At 37.5% G+C, this 17800-nt stretch overlaps 1 protein-coding gene across 1 annotated transcript in view; it reads right to left on the bottom strand.

Moving 5' to 3' along the window:
- LOC100372750 (uncharacterized) overlaps nucleotides 1-17800 on the bottom strand; it is a 130905-nt gene that overhangs the window by 68288 nt on the left and 44817 nt on the right. The window contains exons 13-17 of the mRNA XM_085501554.1: nucleotides 11563-11730; nucleotides 8461-8542; nucleotides 2308-2445; nucleotides 1735-1911; nucleotides 123-248 (exon numbers count right to left, since the gene is read on the bottom strand). Of these exons, the coding sequence (XP_085357680.1) occupies nucleotides 123-248; nucleotides 1735-1911; nucleotides 2308-2445; nucleotides 8461-8542; nucleotides 11563-11730 (691 nt within the window). The remainder of the gene's footprint in view (nucleotides 1-122; nucleotides 249-1734; nucleotides 1912-2307; nucleotides 2446-8460; nucleotides 8543-11562; nucleotides 11731-17800) is intronic.

Below are 17800 nucleotides of genomic sequence, written 5' to 3'. Positions count from 1 at the left end.
TGATGTATCCTCGTAATAACCTCATATTATTATTATTATTATTATTATTATTAAAGGTGAAAACCAACTCTACATTTTTAGACTTTGTCCAAACAGGAATTATTAAAAAAAGGGTCACTCACCTGCCTCACTGTTGCCAAATGTTGGATCACATATCGTTCCCCACTCACCATTGTGATAAATTTCAACCCTGCCTTCAAAAGGTACATTTTCTCTTCCTCCTGACAATCGAATCTGATAAGATTGACCTGAAAAAATTATTATTAATAATTTAGAAAGGTGCAATTACATTTCAAATAATAAAAAAAAAACTTTAATAATAACCAATGGTCTGTTGCTTTATAGCTTTTTAAACAACACATTTTTTCAAATTATAGTGTGTGATAGACGCTCTACATATTAACTCCATTCGATTTTATCATCTCTGTTTCTCAACATACATGCACTAATAGAACTCACTACAAATACCATCATTCAGATATTTAGTCTCATACCGTAAATAGGGGCTAAAAATTATCAAGATTTGTGATTTTGAATTTTTCATATACTGTTGATTAATAATTGATTATGAACCTGGAACAAAATACACTTTTTGGAGAACACACATTAAAGCACTACCGTATTTATCCTGGTATGCCTGGGTAACACCCTACCTACCCGCCAATTTTGATACAATAAAGAGATTAAGGTCATGTCCGCTCATACGCCAAGAGTGTCTTTTCTACACTTGTAATAAAAAAAAACTATTTTTGGGGGCGTTGTATTAACAGTTGACTTCCTTAGAAATGATTCATGCAAATCTTACAGAGAGCAGCGAAGCAAGTGTCGCACTTGTTCGGCTTTAGTGTCATTGACAATGAAACCATTGTGGATTGCTGCGACCCAATTTTTTTGTCTCTTTTTCCTGATTAGACGTGAATTAAAAGTGCCAAGCTGACAAACAGCGAAATCTGTTGATTAAATGTGCTAAGTCCAAATTGTGTGGGACGACATCGACGAACTTCAGGATGAAGCTATAAGGATTTTGTTCGATCACGACAATGACACCGACTTGAACTTTGAGGGTTTTGACTTTTACAATGAACATATAAATAGAAGTGTTTTTTTTTAAAACAACTATGAACTTTCGTTTTACTGCGTAAATTATTATTGATCTTGTATGGCTGATGAACTGGTATTTGTCAAAACTGGAAATAATTTTACACAGTTAATATTTTTATTCATTTTGATTTCATGCGTGCTTGTCGGCGAGGAAATCCTAATTCAAACGATTCCTCACTGTCGATTTTTATTATTTCTGGTTTGTTATACTTCTAATGTTGCATATTGTTCATTTCTTTCTGGTGCATGTTTTTTTTTCGCCGTTCTATCCCCTGTTGTAGTGTGATCTGTGTGTGTTTGCAGGGATGTCTGGGCATACGCCCACCCCTATTTTTTGGCAATTTTCCATGTTCAGGACCCTGGGCGCTTACTCAGATAATTACAGTAATTCATAATAAAAAATAAATCAGAATATCCCAATAATTCTTGACAACTATCCATCCAAGTACCATCCTTATACAACATATAATGTTTTTACCGTTTCTAACAAAATTTCAGAAAAATGATAAAAACTGTTTAACCACAAAAGCCAATGGTAAATGGCCTAAAAACAAACATTAATGTCCAATATCAGATATATTTATTAGGATTTTGTCCAGGAAACGTTAATTGCTTTAATAGTAGAAAACTGACCTGATGCCACACATCGAACACCAGCATCTTCAGAATGATCACAATCTAAATGATTGAATAGTCCATCATTATGACACTCAAACACTGATGCCTCATTCCCCAGACAACTCAGATGACTCAACCAGATTGGACCAGAGCCTGGACCAAAACTTTCTGTGCCATCCTCATTTGGATAACCTGTAAACAATTATGGTATATATGGAAGATTTTAAGTTCAAGAGAAAGAAGTGTGTTTGTTTCAATGATGTCTCATCTGTGAATATAATTTTCTGCTTCTCAGTAAATCTGGTGGCACACTTTAGTGGGTGAAAATAATTGACATTTTTGATCCAAAGATATAATGTGAACTCTGGGCAGACTTACTGAAATCAGCAAATGTCATCTCTATATCAATAATGTGAACTCTGGGCAGACTTACTGAAATCAGCAAATGTCATCTCTATATCAATAACAAAATTTAAGGCTGTTTGAATTCTGTTATTCTTGTGTTGTTCTTCATACTGATAGTGAATGGCTGGAATTGTTGAAAATAATTGAATAAATGAATGAACTAATAAAAGTGATATTACTTACCTAATTCAAGACAAATGACTCTGGCATCACTAGTACCAAAATCATCATCACATACTGTACCCCATTGTCCATCATACCACACTTCTACACGACCTTCATGTGCTGAAGAACCTCCAACAAGACGAATTGCATTCTCACCTAAAAGCAAAAGTATAAACAATGGTTTATGACTTCTGATAGTTGTGACTGGTCATCTGGCATACAGGTAATTATTTACAACTTCTGATAGTTGGAACTTGGTCACCTGGCTCACAGGTAATAATTAATGACTTCTGATAGTTGGAAATGGTTACCTGGCATACAGGTAATAATTTATGACTTCTGATAGTTGGGACTGGTTACCTGGCATATAGGTAATAATTAATGACTTCTGATAGTTGGAAATGGTTACCTGGCATACAGGTAATAATTTATGACTTCTGATAGTTGGGACTGGTCACCGAGCATACAGGTAATAATTTATGACTTCTGATAGTTGGGACTGGTCACCGAGAATACAGGTAATAATTTATGACTTCTAATAGTTGGGACTGGTTACATGGCACACAGGCAATACTTTATGACTTCTGATAGTTGGGACTAGTTACATGGCATATAGGTAATAATTTATGACTTCTAATAGTTGGGACTGGTCACCTGGCATCCAGATAATAATTTATGACTTCTGATAGTTGGGACTGGTCAACTGGCATAAAAGCAATAATTTATGACTTCTGATAGTTGGGACTGGTCACCTGGCATACAGGTAATAATTTATGACTTCTGATAGTTGGGACTGGTCACCTGGCATAAAAGCAATAATTTATGACTTCTGATAGTTGGAACTGGTCACCTGGCATACAGACAATTATTTACGACTTCTGATAGTTAGGACTGGTCACCTGGCATAAAAGCAATAATTTATGACTTCTGATAGTTGGGACTGGTCACCTGGCATAAAAGCAATAATTTATGTCTTCTGATAGTTGGGACTGGTCACCTGGCATAAAAGCAATAATTTATGACTTCTGATAGTTGGAACTGGTCACCTGGCATACAGGCAATTATTTACGACTTCTGATAGTTGGAACTGGTCACCTGGCATACAGGTAATAATTTATGACTTCTGATAGTTGGGACTGGTTACATGGCACACAGGCAATACTTTATGGCTTGTGATAGTTGAGACTGGTCACCTGGCATACAGGTAATAATTTATGACTTCTGATAGTTAGGACTAGTTACATGGCATACAGGCAATAATTTATGACATCTGATAGTTGGGACTGGTTACATGGCATACAGGCAATAATTTATGACATCTGATAGTTGGGACTGGTCACCTGGCATAAAAGCAATAATTTATGTCTTCTGATAGTTGGGACTGGTCACCTGGCATAAAAGCAATAATTTATGACTTCTGATAGTTGGGACTGGTCACCTGGCATAAAAGCAATAATTTATGACTTCTGATAGTTGGAACTGGTCACCTGGCATACAGGCAATTATTTACGACTTCTGATAGTTGGAACTGGTCACCTGGCATACAGGTAATAATTTATGACTTCTGATAGTTGGGACTGGTTACATGGCACACAGGCAATACTTTATGGCTTGTGATAGTTGAGACTGGTCACCTGGCATACAGGTAATAATTTATGACTTCTGATAGTTAGGACTAGTTACATGGCATACAGGCAATAATTTATGACTTCTGATAGTTGGAACTGGTCACCTGGCATATAGGTAATAATTTATGACTTCTGATAGTTGGGACTGGTCACCTGGCATGCAGGCAATAATTTATGACATCTGATAGTTGGGACTGGTCACCTGGCATGCAGGCAATAATTTATGACTTCTAATAGTTGAGACTGGTCACTGAGCATACAGGTAATAATTTATGACTTCTGATAGTTAGGACTAGTTACATGGCATACAGGCAATAATTTATGACTTCTAATAGTTGGAACTGGTCACCTGGCATATAGGTAATAATTTATGACATCTGATAGTTGGGACTGGTTACATGGCATACAGGCAATAATTCATGACTTCTAATAGTTGGAACTGGTCACCTGGCATATAGGTAATAATTTATGACTTCTGATAGTTGGGACTGGTCACCTGGCATGCAGGCAATTATTTATGACTTCTGATAGTTGGAACTGGTCACCTGGCATATAGGTAATAATTTAGGACTTCTAATAGTTGAGACTGGTCACTGAGCATACAGGTAATAATTTATGACTTCTGATAGTTGAAACTGGTCACCTGGCATACAGGTAATAATTTATGACTTCTGATAGTTGGGACTGGTCACCTGGCATATAGGTAATAATTTATGACTTCTGATAGTTGGGACTGGTCACCTGGCATATAGGTAATAATTTATGACTTCTGATAGTTGGGACTGGTCACCTGGCATACAGGTAATAATTTATGACTTCTGATAGTTGGGACTGGTCACCTGGCATATAGGTAATAATTTATGACTTCTGATAGTTGGGACTGGTTACATGGCATACAGGTAATAATTTATGACTTCTGATAGTTGAAACTGGTCACCTGGCATACAGGTAATAATTTATGTCTTCTGATAGTTGAAACTGGTCACCTGGCATATAGGTAATAATTTAGGACTTCTAATAGTTGAGACTGGTCACTGAGCATACAGGTAATAATTTATGACTTCTGATAGTTAGGACTAGTTACATGGCATATAGGTAATAATTTATTACTTCTGATAGTTGGGACTGGTTACATGGCATACAGGTAATAATTTATGACTTCTGATAGTTGAAACTGGTCACCTGGCATACAGGTAATAATTTATGTCTTCTGATAGTTGAAACTGGTCACCTGGCATACAGGTAATAATTTATGACTTCTGATAGTTGAAACTGGTCACCTGGCATACAGGTAATAATTTATGACTTCTGATAGTTGGGACTGGTCACCTGGCATATAGGTAATAATTTATGACTTCTGATAGTTGGGACTGGTCACCTGGCATATAGGTAATAATTTATGACTTCTGATAGTTGGGACTGGTCACCTGGCATACAGGTAATAATTTATGACTTCTGATAGTTGGGACTGGTCACCTGGCATATAGGTAATAATTTATGACTTCTGATAGTTGAAACTGGTCACCTGGCATACAGGTAATAATTTATGACTTCTGATAGTTGAAACTGGTCACCTGGCATACAGGTAATAATTTATGACTTCTGATAGTTGGGACTAGTTACATGGCATATAGGTAATAATTTATGACTTCTGATAGTTGGGACTGGTCACCTGGCATACAGGCAATAATTTATGACTTCTGATAGTTGAAACTGGTCACCTGGCATATAGGTAATAATTTATGACTTCTGATAGTTGGGACTGGTCACCTGGCATAAAAGCAATAATTTATGACTTCTGATAGTTGGGACTGGTCACCTGGCATACAGGCAATAATTTATGACTTCTGATAGTTGGGACTGGTCACCTGGCATATAGGTAATAATTTATGACTTCTGATAGTTGGGACTGGTCACCTGGCATACAGGCAATAATTTATGACTTCTGATAGTTGGGACTGGTCACCTGGCATACAGGTAATAATTTATGACTTCTGATAGTTGGGACTGGTCACCTGGCATACAGGCAATAATTTATGACTTCTGATAGTTGGGACTGGTCACCTGGCATACAGGTAATAATTTATGACTTCTGATAGTTGGGACTGGTCACCTGGCATACAGGTAATAATTTATGACTTCTGATAGTTGGGACTGGTCACCTGGCATACAGGTAATAATTTATGACTTCTGATAGTTGAAACTGGTCACCTGGCATACAGGCAATAATTTATGACTTCTGATAGTTGGGACTGGTCACCTGGCATACAGGTAATAATTTATGACTTCTGATAGTTGGGACTGGTCACCTGGCATACAGGTAATAATTTATGACTTCTGATAGTTGGGACTGGTCACCTGGCATATAGGTAATAATTTATGACTTCTGATAGTTGGGACTGGTCACCTGGCATATAGGTAATAATTTATGACTTCTGATAGTTGGGACTGGTCATCTGGCATATAGGTAATAATTTATGACTTCTGATAGTTGGGACTGGTCACCTGGCATACAGGCAATAATTTATGACTTCTGATAGTTGGAACTGGTCACCTGGCATACAGGTAATAATTTATGACTTCTGATAGTTGGGACTGGTCACCTGGCATATAGGTAATAATTTATGACTTCTGATAGTTGGGACTGGTCATCTGGCATATAGGTAATAATTTATGACTTCTGATAGTTGGGACTGGTCACCTGGCATACAGGTAATAATTTATGACTTCTGATAGTTGGGACTGGTCACCTGGCATATAGGTAATAATTTATGACTTCTGATAGTTGGGACTGGTCACCTGGCATACAGGCAATAATTTATGACTTCTGATAGTTGGAACTGGTCACCTGGCATACAGGTAATAATTTATGACTTCTGATAGTTGGGACTGGTCACCTGGCATATAGGTAATAATTTATGACTTCTGATAGTTGGGACTGGTCACCTGGCATACAGGCAATAATTTATGACTTCTGATAGTTGGAACTGGTCACCTGGCATACAGGTAATAATTTATGACTTCTGATAGTTGGGACTGGTCACCTGGCATACAGGTAATAATTTATGACTTCTGATAGTTGGAACTGGTCACCTGGCATATAGGTAATAATTTATGACTTCTGATAGTTGGGACTGGTCACCTGGCATACAGGTAATAATTTATGACTTCTGATAGTTGGGACTGGTCACCTGGCATACAGGCAATAATTTATGACTTCTGATAGTTGGGACTGGTCACCTGGCATACAGGTAATAATTTATGACTTCTGATAGTTGGGACTGGTCACCTGGCATACAGGTAATAATTTATGACTTCTGATAGTTGGGACTGGTCACCTGGCATATAGGTAATAATTTATGACTTCTGATAGTTGGGACTGGTCATCTGGCATATAGGTAATAATTTATGACTTCTGATAGTTGGGACTGGTCACCTGGCATACAGGTAATAATTTATGACTTCTGATAGTTGGGACTGGTCACCTGGCATATAGGTAATAATTTATGACTTCTGATAGTTGGGACTGGTCATCTGGCATATAGGTAATAATTTATGACTTCTGATAGTTGGGACTGGTCACCTGGCATACAGGTAATAATTTATGACTTCTGATAGTTGGGACTGGTCACCTGGCATACAGGTAATAATTTATGACTTCTGATAGTTGGGACTGGTCACCTGGCATATAGGTAATAATTTATGACTTCTGATAGTTGGGACTGGTCACCTGGCATACAGGCAATAATTTATGACTTCTGATAGTTGGAACTGGTCACCTGGCATACAGGTAATAATTTATGACTTCTGATAGTTGGGACTGGTCACCTGGCATACAGGTAATAATTTATGACTTCTGATAGTTGGGACTGGTCATCTGGCATATAGGTAATAATTTATGACTTCTGATAGTTGGGACTGGTCACCTGGCATACAGGTAATAATTTATGACTTCTGATAGTTGGGACTGGTCACCTGGCATACAGGCAATAATTTATGACTTCTGATAGTTGGGACTGGTCACCTGGCATACAGGTAATAATTTATGACTTCTGATAGTTGGGACTGGTCACCTGGCATACAGGTAATAATTTATGACTTCTGATAGTTGGGACTGGTCACCTGGCATACAGGCAATAATTTATGACTTCTGATAGTTGGAACTGGTCACCTGGCATACAGGTAATAATTTATGACTTCTGATAGTTGGGACTGGTCACCTGGCATACAGGTAATAATTTATGACTTCTGATAGTTGGGACTGGTCATCTGGCATATAGGTAATAATTTATGACTTCTGATAGTTGGGACTGGTCATCTGGCATATAGGTAATAATTTATGACTTCTGATAGTTGGGACTGGTCACCTGGCATACAGGCATGGATATACACATTACTGATGACAAAAAAGGCTACCAGGTCAATATTAATGAATCACATACATATGTAGACATCATGTTCTGAACAAAATTCATCAATCTGAGAAAGAAAAAAATTTTGATGGCCAGGAGGCAGCAAAAACAAAATCAACAATATTTCATACCAACTTGTGAATGACAGCCTTCAGTGAATGAGACATCATCGATATTAATGTCACCACCATCAACGCTGGCATGTAATAGCACCTAATAAAAAACATATGTCTGTATGTAATGTAATGTTTATATCTTCCTTTGCATAGGTAAAATTAAAGCTTCTTACGTTACTTACTTATTAATATAGTCTAATATGTACTCTCCAAACAAAATGGCACCAAAGTGTCATTCATTGTGATAGCAAAATTGTTTACATAATGTTTTTAATAAATTACATAAACATAGTTGAACTCTGGTGACCTTGCCCTTTGTTATATAATATAATATGACAGAACCCCACACCCTCCCCGTGGCTTTCGTTGCGTATGGAAGTTATTTTCACGAGTGATGCGGTGTATCCTGCGGCCGTACTTTCACGAGCGAAGCGAGTGAAAGTACAGCAGAATACACCGCATCTCGAGTGAAAATAACTTCCATACGCAACGAAAGCCACGGGGAGGGTGTGGGGTTCTGTTATTATTACATATGTTCCATACTTGATTATTTCGTATTAAAGAAAGAACGTGCAAACCGGGATGGAATTTAGGTCGGGGAACCCCATTGCCCATTAATATGTTCCAATATAAGTGTTACGCCCTAGCAGCGAGTGTCAGTGTAGAACGCGCCCGGAGAACGCATGTCACTGTTTGTTTGAAATTAAAATAATCAGACGTCTAATCTGAGTCACTGTCCGAATAAATAACTCGTTGCCGTTTAGTTGGGGCCACGGCAGAACCAGAACTTGAACTGGACGACTATGATACACAGTTTATGTTGAAGTTAAAAGTTCCGCCACAGAATTGTGCATTGGCAAACATGCCGTGCAACTGGGGTACTCCACAGACGGGATGACTTTCGTCGACAGCGGTTGTCGCTTAGCTGCACCACAGTCCTTCGTTGATGGACTGTGGCTGCACGCTACACCTTCGTGTGTGATGTTGCTTGCTGGTCGTGGATTGACTGAGTCTTGATTACCGGTTAAAATGTTGCTCTTTTGGCGTTGGTAATTTATATTTGGAACTGAGTAACGCTGCAACGTCGCCAGCAGAAACCTGGTATCTCGATGCTGATGGTTGCGGCTGCATAGTAATCGCTGATTTTACTGCTGGTGGATCTTCTGAGAGCCCTTCAAGGTTTATAAAACTCAGTTTCCAGGTGATCAACATACATTAAGTTCTCCCAATCGTAGTATTCCATGTGATGTACACCTGACATGCCAAAAATGTTGTTGAACGATTTGAACTGGATAAAAATAGCAGACGAAAATGTGTTTACAAAATAAAAATAGTTCGGTAGCCAATGAAAATACCATGTTCATTTGCATATCGACCGTGAAAATACCGAAAACATTATTGCATGGGTGATATGCAAATTAGTTTGGGCCAAAATAAGTGACTGCCTAAAAGTACCATTACTCTTGTTCAATTTTCATGTCACTCGGCAAGTATATTCATGTACCTCAAGGGGAAAATATCGTACTTCTAAATATTGTTTATTCCGAAAAACTGTACTCCTGAAGGGACTACTTTGTTTGCTCTCGGACCTCATTTGCATATGGCTTGTGGAAATACCGATTTTGATTTCAAGGACGAATCAAAATAAACTGCAGTACATATGTAATAATTCCCTTTATCATAGTTTGTTTCAATATGCATTGTCATAATTAATTTTGAATACAAACAAGTTTTGGGGTTGAACCACCAGTGGGGAATCAGTCTATCAAATGTCCTTTAAAGATGTAAATATCTTACAAAAACATTGGTGCCTTATTTGTTTAATTATTTTAAGGGACATAATTTCCAGCTTTATTCAAAGTAATTCAGATATTTTAGTATAAAAACAAATGCCTCATCGCAAAAAAAAAAAAAAAGTTCTGCATTTAGACGTGAATAGATTCATAAAACATGCAAGATAACAGAAAATCTTAGCTGGCTTTTGTCCAAGTATTTTGTACAGGTGTCTGTCAAAAATTAATGATTCACTGACACAAATATGAACTGCCTCATTGTGTGACTACTGTATTATATGAAAAAAAAAAAAAACCTTTATGAATAGCTATCATGTTGCAAGCTCTGCTTTGTATGCAAATCAACTTAAATAGTTAGTTGGTGTCCAGTGGAGGGTGAAGTCAACAGTACTGTTGCCTCCTGAGAATCTACATCTTCAAACACTGCAATCTTTGAAGTGCGTTTTTAAACCAGTATTATAAAAACTCTATCATTCTGTTCTAATAGCTGAAACATATTCCTGAGAGTTTTCATTTGTCGAATGAACTGTTTGTCAAATACAGAATACATATATTTTAGAACAATTTTCTTTTTAAAATGTGGATGAAATGTTTTGCTTTTTATGTATTTTTTATGTATTGTTTTTGATTTGATAACTTTGAACTAAACAGATTTTCTATTAGCTTCAGATCTTGATCAAAGTTTGGCACCCAGTTCATAGGAGTGCTTACATTGATTTTCTGATATCTTGTTTTCTGTAAAGATTTTATTGGTAGGTTTGCAAATGTGTATCAGACTGTGCAATCTCTCCATGCGTTGGTTTTGAAACTCAGTATGGGATTCTGAGATACATTACCAAGGATATTATTACAAGATAAATCATTTGCTTCATTGAACGCATACAACAATGCATATTTCCACTGAGATAAGTGACCTTTGATGTGTATCACCAGTGATCAGTCAAGTAGAAACAGTCAAAATATTTTATCTGATTTTCTCAATTGTTGCATGATATTTTCAAACAGGACATCTGTTGTTCATACTCAGGGAAGACTTTATACTGATGAATAAGGTGACCAACTTTGATGAAGTTTGGAATAGAATTAGTAAAGTTATTATGCACACAATAACAATTATTAACGACGATGACAATGACAACAACAACGACAACGCCGGACAAAATTTTTCCCTTAATATACCTTTCCCTTCCATCTTTGATGGTACGGGCAAGGTAAACATGAGTAAATATATTTATTACTTTTCACACATAAAAAAAATCATTAATTTAAACAACATATGATTTTTTTAACACTAATTTATAATAGGAACAAATATCACTCATACCTGATATTGTATGTAATTATTTGCCAAATCTATGGAAACAAAATTCCATTCCTTTCCTTGGTTACCACTAATTGCCCATTTCTCCATTGTTCCATTAGAATATTTATCTTTGACAATTACTTTCAAAGTTCCAAAATTAGTGCCATACATGTAGTAGTAGAAGCGAATCTTTAAAATGCAAAAATAAATTGTTATTTAGAACAGAAGTAGTCATAACAAATTGTAAGTAAGACCTGCTTAGAACAACTAGGGTTGTGCAACAATAGATTTGTTAGAACAATTAGGGTTGTACAACAGAAGATTGCTTAGAACAACTAGGGTTGTACAATAGAAGATTTGCTTAAAACAATTAGGGTTGTAAAACAGAAGATTGCTAAGAACAACTAGGGTTGTACAATAGAAGATTTGCTTAGAACAATTAGGGTTGTACAACAGAAGATTGCTTAGAACAATTAGGGTTGTACAATAGAAGATTTGCTTAGAACAACTAGGGTTGTACAATAGAAGATTTGCTTAGAACAATTAGGGTTGTACAATAGAAGATTTGCTTAGAACAACTTGGGTTTCACAACAGAAATATTGCTTAGAACAACTTGGGTTATACAACAGAAGATTTGCTTAGAACAACTTGGGTTGTACAACAGAAGATTTGCTTAGAACAATTAGGATTGTACAACAGATGATTTGCTAAGAGCAACTTTATCTTTGACAATTACTTTCAAAGTTCCAAAATTAGTGCCATACAAGTAGTAGTAGAAGCGAATCTTTAAAATGCAAAAATAAATTGTTATTTAGAACAGAAGTAGTCATAACAAATTGTAAGTAAGACCTGCTTAGAACAACAGATGATTTGCTGAGAACAACTTGGGTTTCACAACAGAAGATTTGCTAAGAACAACTTGGGTTGTACAACAGAAGATTTGCTAAGAACAACTAGGGCTGTTCAACAGAAGATTTGCTTAGAACAACTAGGTTTGTACAACAGATGATTTGCGTAGAACAACTTGGGCTGTACAAGAGAAGATTTGCTTAGAACAACTAGGTTTGTACAACAGATGATTTGCGTAGAACAACTTGGGCTGTACAACAGAAGATTTGCTTAGAACAACTAGGGTTGTACAACAGAAGATTTGCTTAGAACAATTATGATTGTACAATAGAAGATTTGCTTAGAACAACTTGGGTTGTACAACAGAAGATTTGCTAAAAGCAACTAGGGTTGTAGAACAGAAGATTTGCTAAGAACAATTATTGTACAATAGAAGATTTGCTTAGAACAACTTGGGTTGTACAACAGAAGATTTGCTAAAAGCAACTAGAGTTATATAACAGAAGATTTGCTTAGAACAATTAGGATTGTCCAATAGAAGTTTTGCTTAGAACAACTGGGGTTGTACAACAGAAGATTTGCTTAGAACAACTAGGGCTGTATAACAGAAGATTTGCTTACAACAACTTGGGTCGTACAACAGATGATTTGCTTAGAACAATTATGATTGTACAATAGAAGATTTGCTTAGAACAATTAGGATTATATAACAGAAGATTTGCTAAGAACAACTGGGGTTGTAGAACAGAAGTTATGCTAAGAACAACTAGGGCTGTACAACAGAAGATTTGCTTAGAACAATTATGATTGTACAACAGAAGATTTTCTAAGAACAACTAGGATAGTACAACAGATGATTTGCTTAGAACAATTAGGATTGTATAACAGAAGATTTGCTTAGAACAAAGGTTGTACAATAGTAGATTTGTTTAGAAAAACTGGGGTTGATTTGATTGTATACAATTAATAGCCGCCTGTTTCAAAGCATTAACAATTTCCTTGTAAAACAGAAGATTTTTTTAGAAAAACTGGGGTTGTACAACAGAAGATTTGCTAAGAACAACTAGGGCTGTATAACAGAAGATTTGCTTACAACAACTTGGGTTGTACAACAGATGATTTGCTTAGAACAGTTATGAGTGTACAATAGATTTGTTTAGAACAACTTTGGTTGTACAACAGAAGATTTTCTAAGAACAACTAGGGTTGTACAACAGAAGTTATGCTAAGAACAACTAGGGCTGTACAACAGAAGATTTGCTTAGAACAATTATGATTGTACAACAGAAGATTTTCTAAGAACAATTAGGATAGTACAACAGATGATTTGCTTAGAACAATTAGGATTGTATAACAGAAGATTTGCTTAGAACAAAGGTTGTACAATAGTAGATTTGTTTAGAAAAACTGGGGTTGTACAACAGAAGATTTGCTGAGAGCAACTAGGGTTGTACAACAGAAGATTTAATAGGTGCCTTTGATTGTATACAATTAATAGCCATATGTTTCAAAGCATTAACAATTTCCTTGTAAAACAGAAGATTTGTTTAGAAAAACTGGGGTTGTACAACAGAAGATTCGCTAAGAACAACTAGGGCTGTATAACAAAAGATTTGCTTACAACAACTTGGGTCGTACAACAGAAGTCTTGCTTAGAACAATTATGATTGTACAACAGAAGATTTGTTTAAACAACTTTGGTTGTACAACAGAAGATTTTCGAAGAACAACTAGAGTTGTACAACAGAAGATTTGCTACAACAACTATGATTGTACAAAAGAAGATTTGCTTAGAACAACTTGGGGTGTACAACAGAAGATTTGCTTAAAATTACTTAGGTTGTACAGCAGAAGATTTGCTTAGAACATAGCTCAGTGAGAGATGTAGATTAAAAATCAAACGAGCCTACCTTACATAGCTCAGTGAGAGGTGTAGATAAAGTCAAACTAGCCTACCTGACATAGCTCAGTGAGGGATGTAGATAAAGTCAAACTAGCCTACCCACCATAGCTCAGTGGGAGATGTAGATAAAGTCAAACTAGCCCACCTTGCATAGCTCAGTGAAGATGTAGATAAAGTCAAACTAGCCTACCTTGCATACCTCAGTGAGAGCGTAGATAAAGTCAAACTAGCCTACCTACCACAGCCCAGTGAGAGATGTAGATAAAGTCAAACTAGCCTACCTTGCATAGCTCAGAGGGAGATCTAGATAAAGTCAAACTACTCTACCTTGCATAGCTCAGTGGGAGATGTAGATAAAATCAAACTAGCCTACCCTGCATAGCTCAGTGGGAGATGTAGATAAAGTCAAACTAGCCTAACTTGCATAGGTCAGTGATGGATGTAGATAAAGTCAAACTAGCCTACCTTGCATAGCTCAGTGGGAGATGTAGATATATAGTCAAACTGGTCTACCTTGCATAGCTCAGTGGGAGATGTAGATAAAATCAAACTAGCCTACCCTGCATAGCTCAGTGGGAGATGTAGATAAAGTCAAACTAGCCTAACTTGCATAGGTCAGTGATGGATGTAGATAAAGTCAAACTAGCCTACCAAACATAGCTCAGTGGGAGATGTAAATAAAGTCAAACTAGCCTACCAAACATAGCTCAGTGGGAGATGTAGATAGAGTCAAACTAGCCAGAACTTGCATAGGTCAGTGATGGATGTAGATAAAGTCAAACTAGCCTAACTTGCATAGGTCAGTGATGGATGTAGATAAAGTCAAACTAGCCTACCTTGCATAGCTCAGTGAGAGATGTAGATAACATCAAACTAGCCTACCAAACATAGCTCAGTGGGAGATGTAGATAAAGTCAAACTAGCCTACCTTACATCGCTCAGTGAGGGATGTAGATAAAAGCAAACTAGCCTACCTTACATAGCTCAGTGAGAGGTGTAGATAAAGTCAAACTAGCCTACGTTGCATAGCTCAGTGAGGGATGTGGATATAGTCAAACTAGCCTACCTTGCATAGCTCGATGGGAGATGAAGATAAAGTCAAACTAGCCTACCTTGCATAGCTCAGTGAGAGATGTAGATAAAGTCAAACTAGCCTACCTTGCATAGCTCAGTGAGGGATGTAGATAAAGTCAAACTAGCCTACCTTGCATAGCTCAGTGGGAGATGTAGATAAAGTCAAACTAGCCTACCTTGCATAGGTCAGTGAGGGAAGTAGATAGTCAAACTAGCCTACGTTGCATAGCTCAGTGAGGGATGTGGATATAGTCAAACTAGCCTACCTTGCATAGCTCAGTGAGGGATGTAGATAAAGTCAAACTAGCCTACCTTGCATAGCTCGATGGGAGATGTAGATAAAGTCAAACTAGCCTACTTTGCATAGCTCAGTGAGGGATGTAGATAAAGTCAAACTAGCCTACCTTGCATAGCTCAGTGGGAGATGTAGATAAAGTCAAACTAGCCTAACTTGCATAGGTCAGTGAAGGATGTAGATAAAGTCAAACTAGCCTACCATACATAGCTCAGTGGGAGATGTAGATAAAGTCAGACTAGCCTACCTTGCATAGCTCAGTGGGAGATGTAGATATAGTCAAACTATCCAACCTTACATAGCTCAGTGGGAGATGTAGATAAAGTCAAACTAGGCTACCCTGCATAGCTCAGTGGGAGATGTAGATAAAGTCAGACTAGCCTAACTTGCATAGGTCAGTGGGAGATGTAGATAAAGTCAAACTACCCTACATTGCATAGCTCAGTGGGAGATGTAGATAAAGTCAAACTACCCTACCTTGCATAGGTCAGTGAGGGATGTAGATAAAGTCAAACTAGCCTACCTTGCATAGCTCAGTGAAGATGTAGATAAAGTCAAAGCTAGCCTACCTTGCATACCTCAGTGAGAGTGTAGATAAAGTCAAACTAGCCTAACTTGCATAGGTCAGTGAAGGATGTAGATAAAGTCAAACAAGCCTACCATACATAGCTGAGTAGGAGATGTAAATAAAGTCAGACTAGCCTACCTTGCATAGCTCAGTTTGAGATGTAGATAAAGTCAAACTAGCGTACCTTGCATAGCTCAGTGAAGATGTAGAAAAAGTCAAACTAGTCTACCTTGCATAGCTCAGTGGGAGATGTAGATATAGTCAAACTAGCCTACCTTACATAGCTCAGTGGGAGATGTAGATAAAGTCAAATTACCCTACCTTGCATAGCTCAGTGGGAGATGTAGATAAAGTCAAACTAACCTACCCTGCATAGCTCAGTGGGAGATATAGATAAAGTCAAACTAGCCTACCATACATAGCTCAGTGGGAGATGTAGATAAAGTCAAACTAGCCAACCTTACATAGCTCAGTGGGAGATGTAGATAAAGTCAAACTAGGCTACCCTGCATAGCTCAGTGGGAGATGTAGATATATAGTCAAACTGGTCTACCTTGCATAGCTCAGTGGGAGATGTAGATAAAATCAAACTAGCCTACCCTGCATAGCTCAGTGGGAGATGTAGATAAAGTCAAACTAGCCTAACTTGCATAGGTCAGTGATGGATGTAGATAAAGTCAAACTAGCCTACCAAACATAGCTCAGTGGGAGATGTAGATAAAGTCAAACTAGCCTACCAAACATAGCTCAGTGGGAGATGTAGATAGAGTCAAACTAGCCAGAACTTGCATAGGTCAGTGATGGATGTAGATAAAGTCAAACTAGCCTAACTTGCATAGGTCAGTGATGGATGTAGATAAAGTCAAACTAGCCTACCTTGCATAGCTCAGTGAGAGATGTAGATAACATCAAACTAGCCTACCAAACATAGCTCAGTGGGAGATGTAGATAAAGTCAAACTAGCCTACCTTACATCGCTCAGTGAGGGATGTAGATAAAAGCAAACTAGCCTACCTTACATAGCTCAGTGAGAGGTGTAGATAAAGTCAAACTAGCCTACGTTGCATAGCTCAGTGAGGGATGTGGATATAGTCAAACTAGCCTACCTTGCATAGCTCGATGGGAGATGAAGATAAAGTCAAACTAGCCTACCTTGCATAGCTCAGTGAGAGATGTAGATAAAGTCAAACTAGCCTACCTTGCATAGCTCAGTGAGGGATGTAGATAAAGTCAAACTAGCCTACCTTGCATAGCTCAGTGGGAGATGTAGATAAAGTCAAACTAGCCTACCTTGCATAGGTCAGTGAGGGAAGTAGATAGTCAAACTAGCCTACGTTGCATAGCTCAGTGAGGGATGTGGATATAGTCAAACTAGCCTACCTTGCATAGCTCAGTGAGGGATGTAGATAAAGTCAAACTAGCCTACCTTGCATAGCTCGATGGGAGATGTAGATAAAGTCAAACTAGCCTACTTTGCATAGCTCAGTGAGGGATGTAGATAAAGTCAAACTAGCCTACCTTGCATAGCTCAGTGGGAGATGTAGATAAAGTCAAACTAGCCTAACTTGC

Source organism: Saccoglossus kowalevskii, chromosome 7, assembly GCF_978046115.1.
Source record: "Saccoglossus kowalevskii chromosome 7, keSacKowa6.1, whole genome shotgun sequence".
In the NCBI taxonomy this organism is placed as follows: domain Eukaryota; kingdom Metazoa; phylum Hemichordata; class Enteropneusta; family Harrimaniidae; genus Saccoglossus; species Saccoglossus kowalevskii.
The sequence above is the reverse complement of the archived record's forward strand: the minus strand, read 5'-3'. Positions and strand labels throughout refer to the sequence as shown.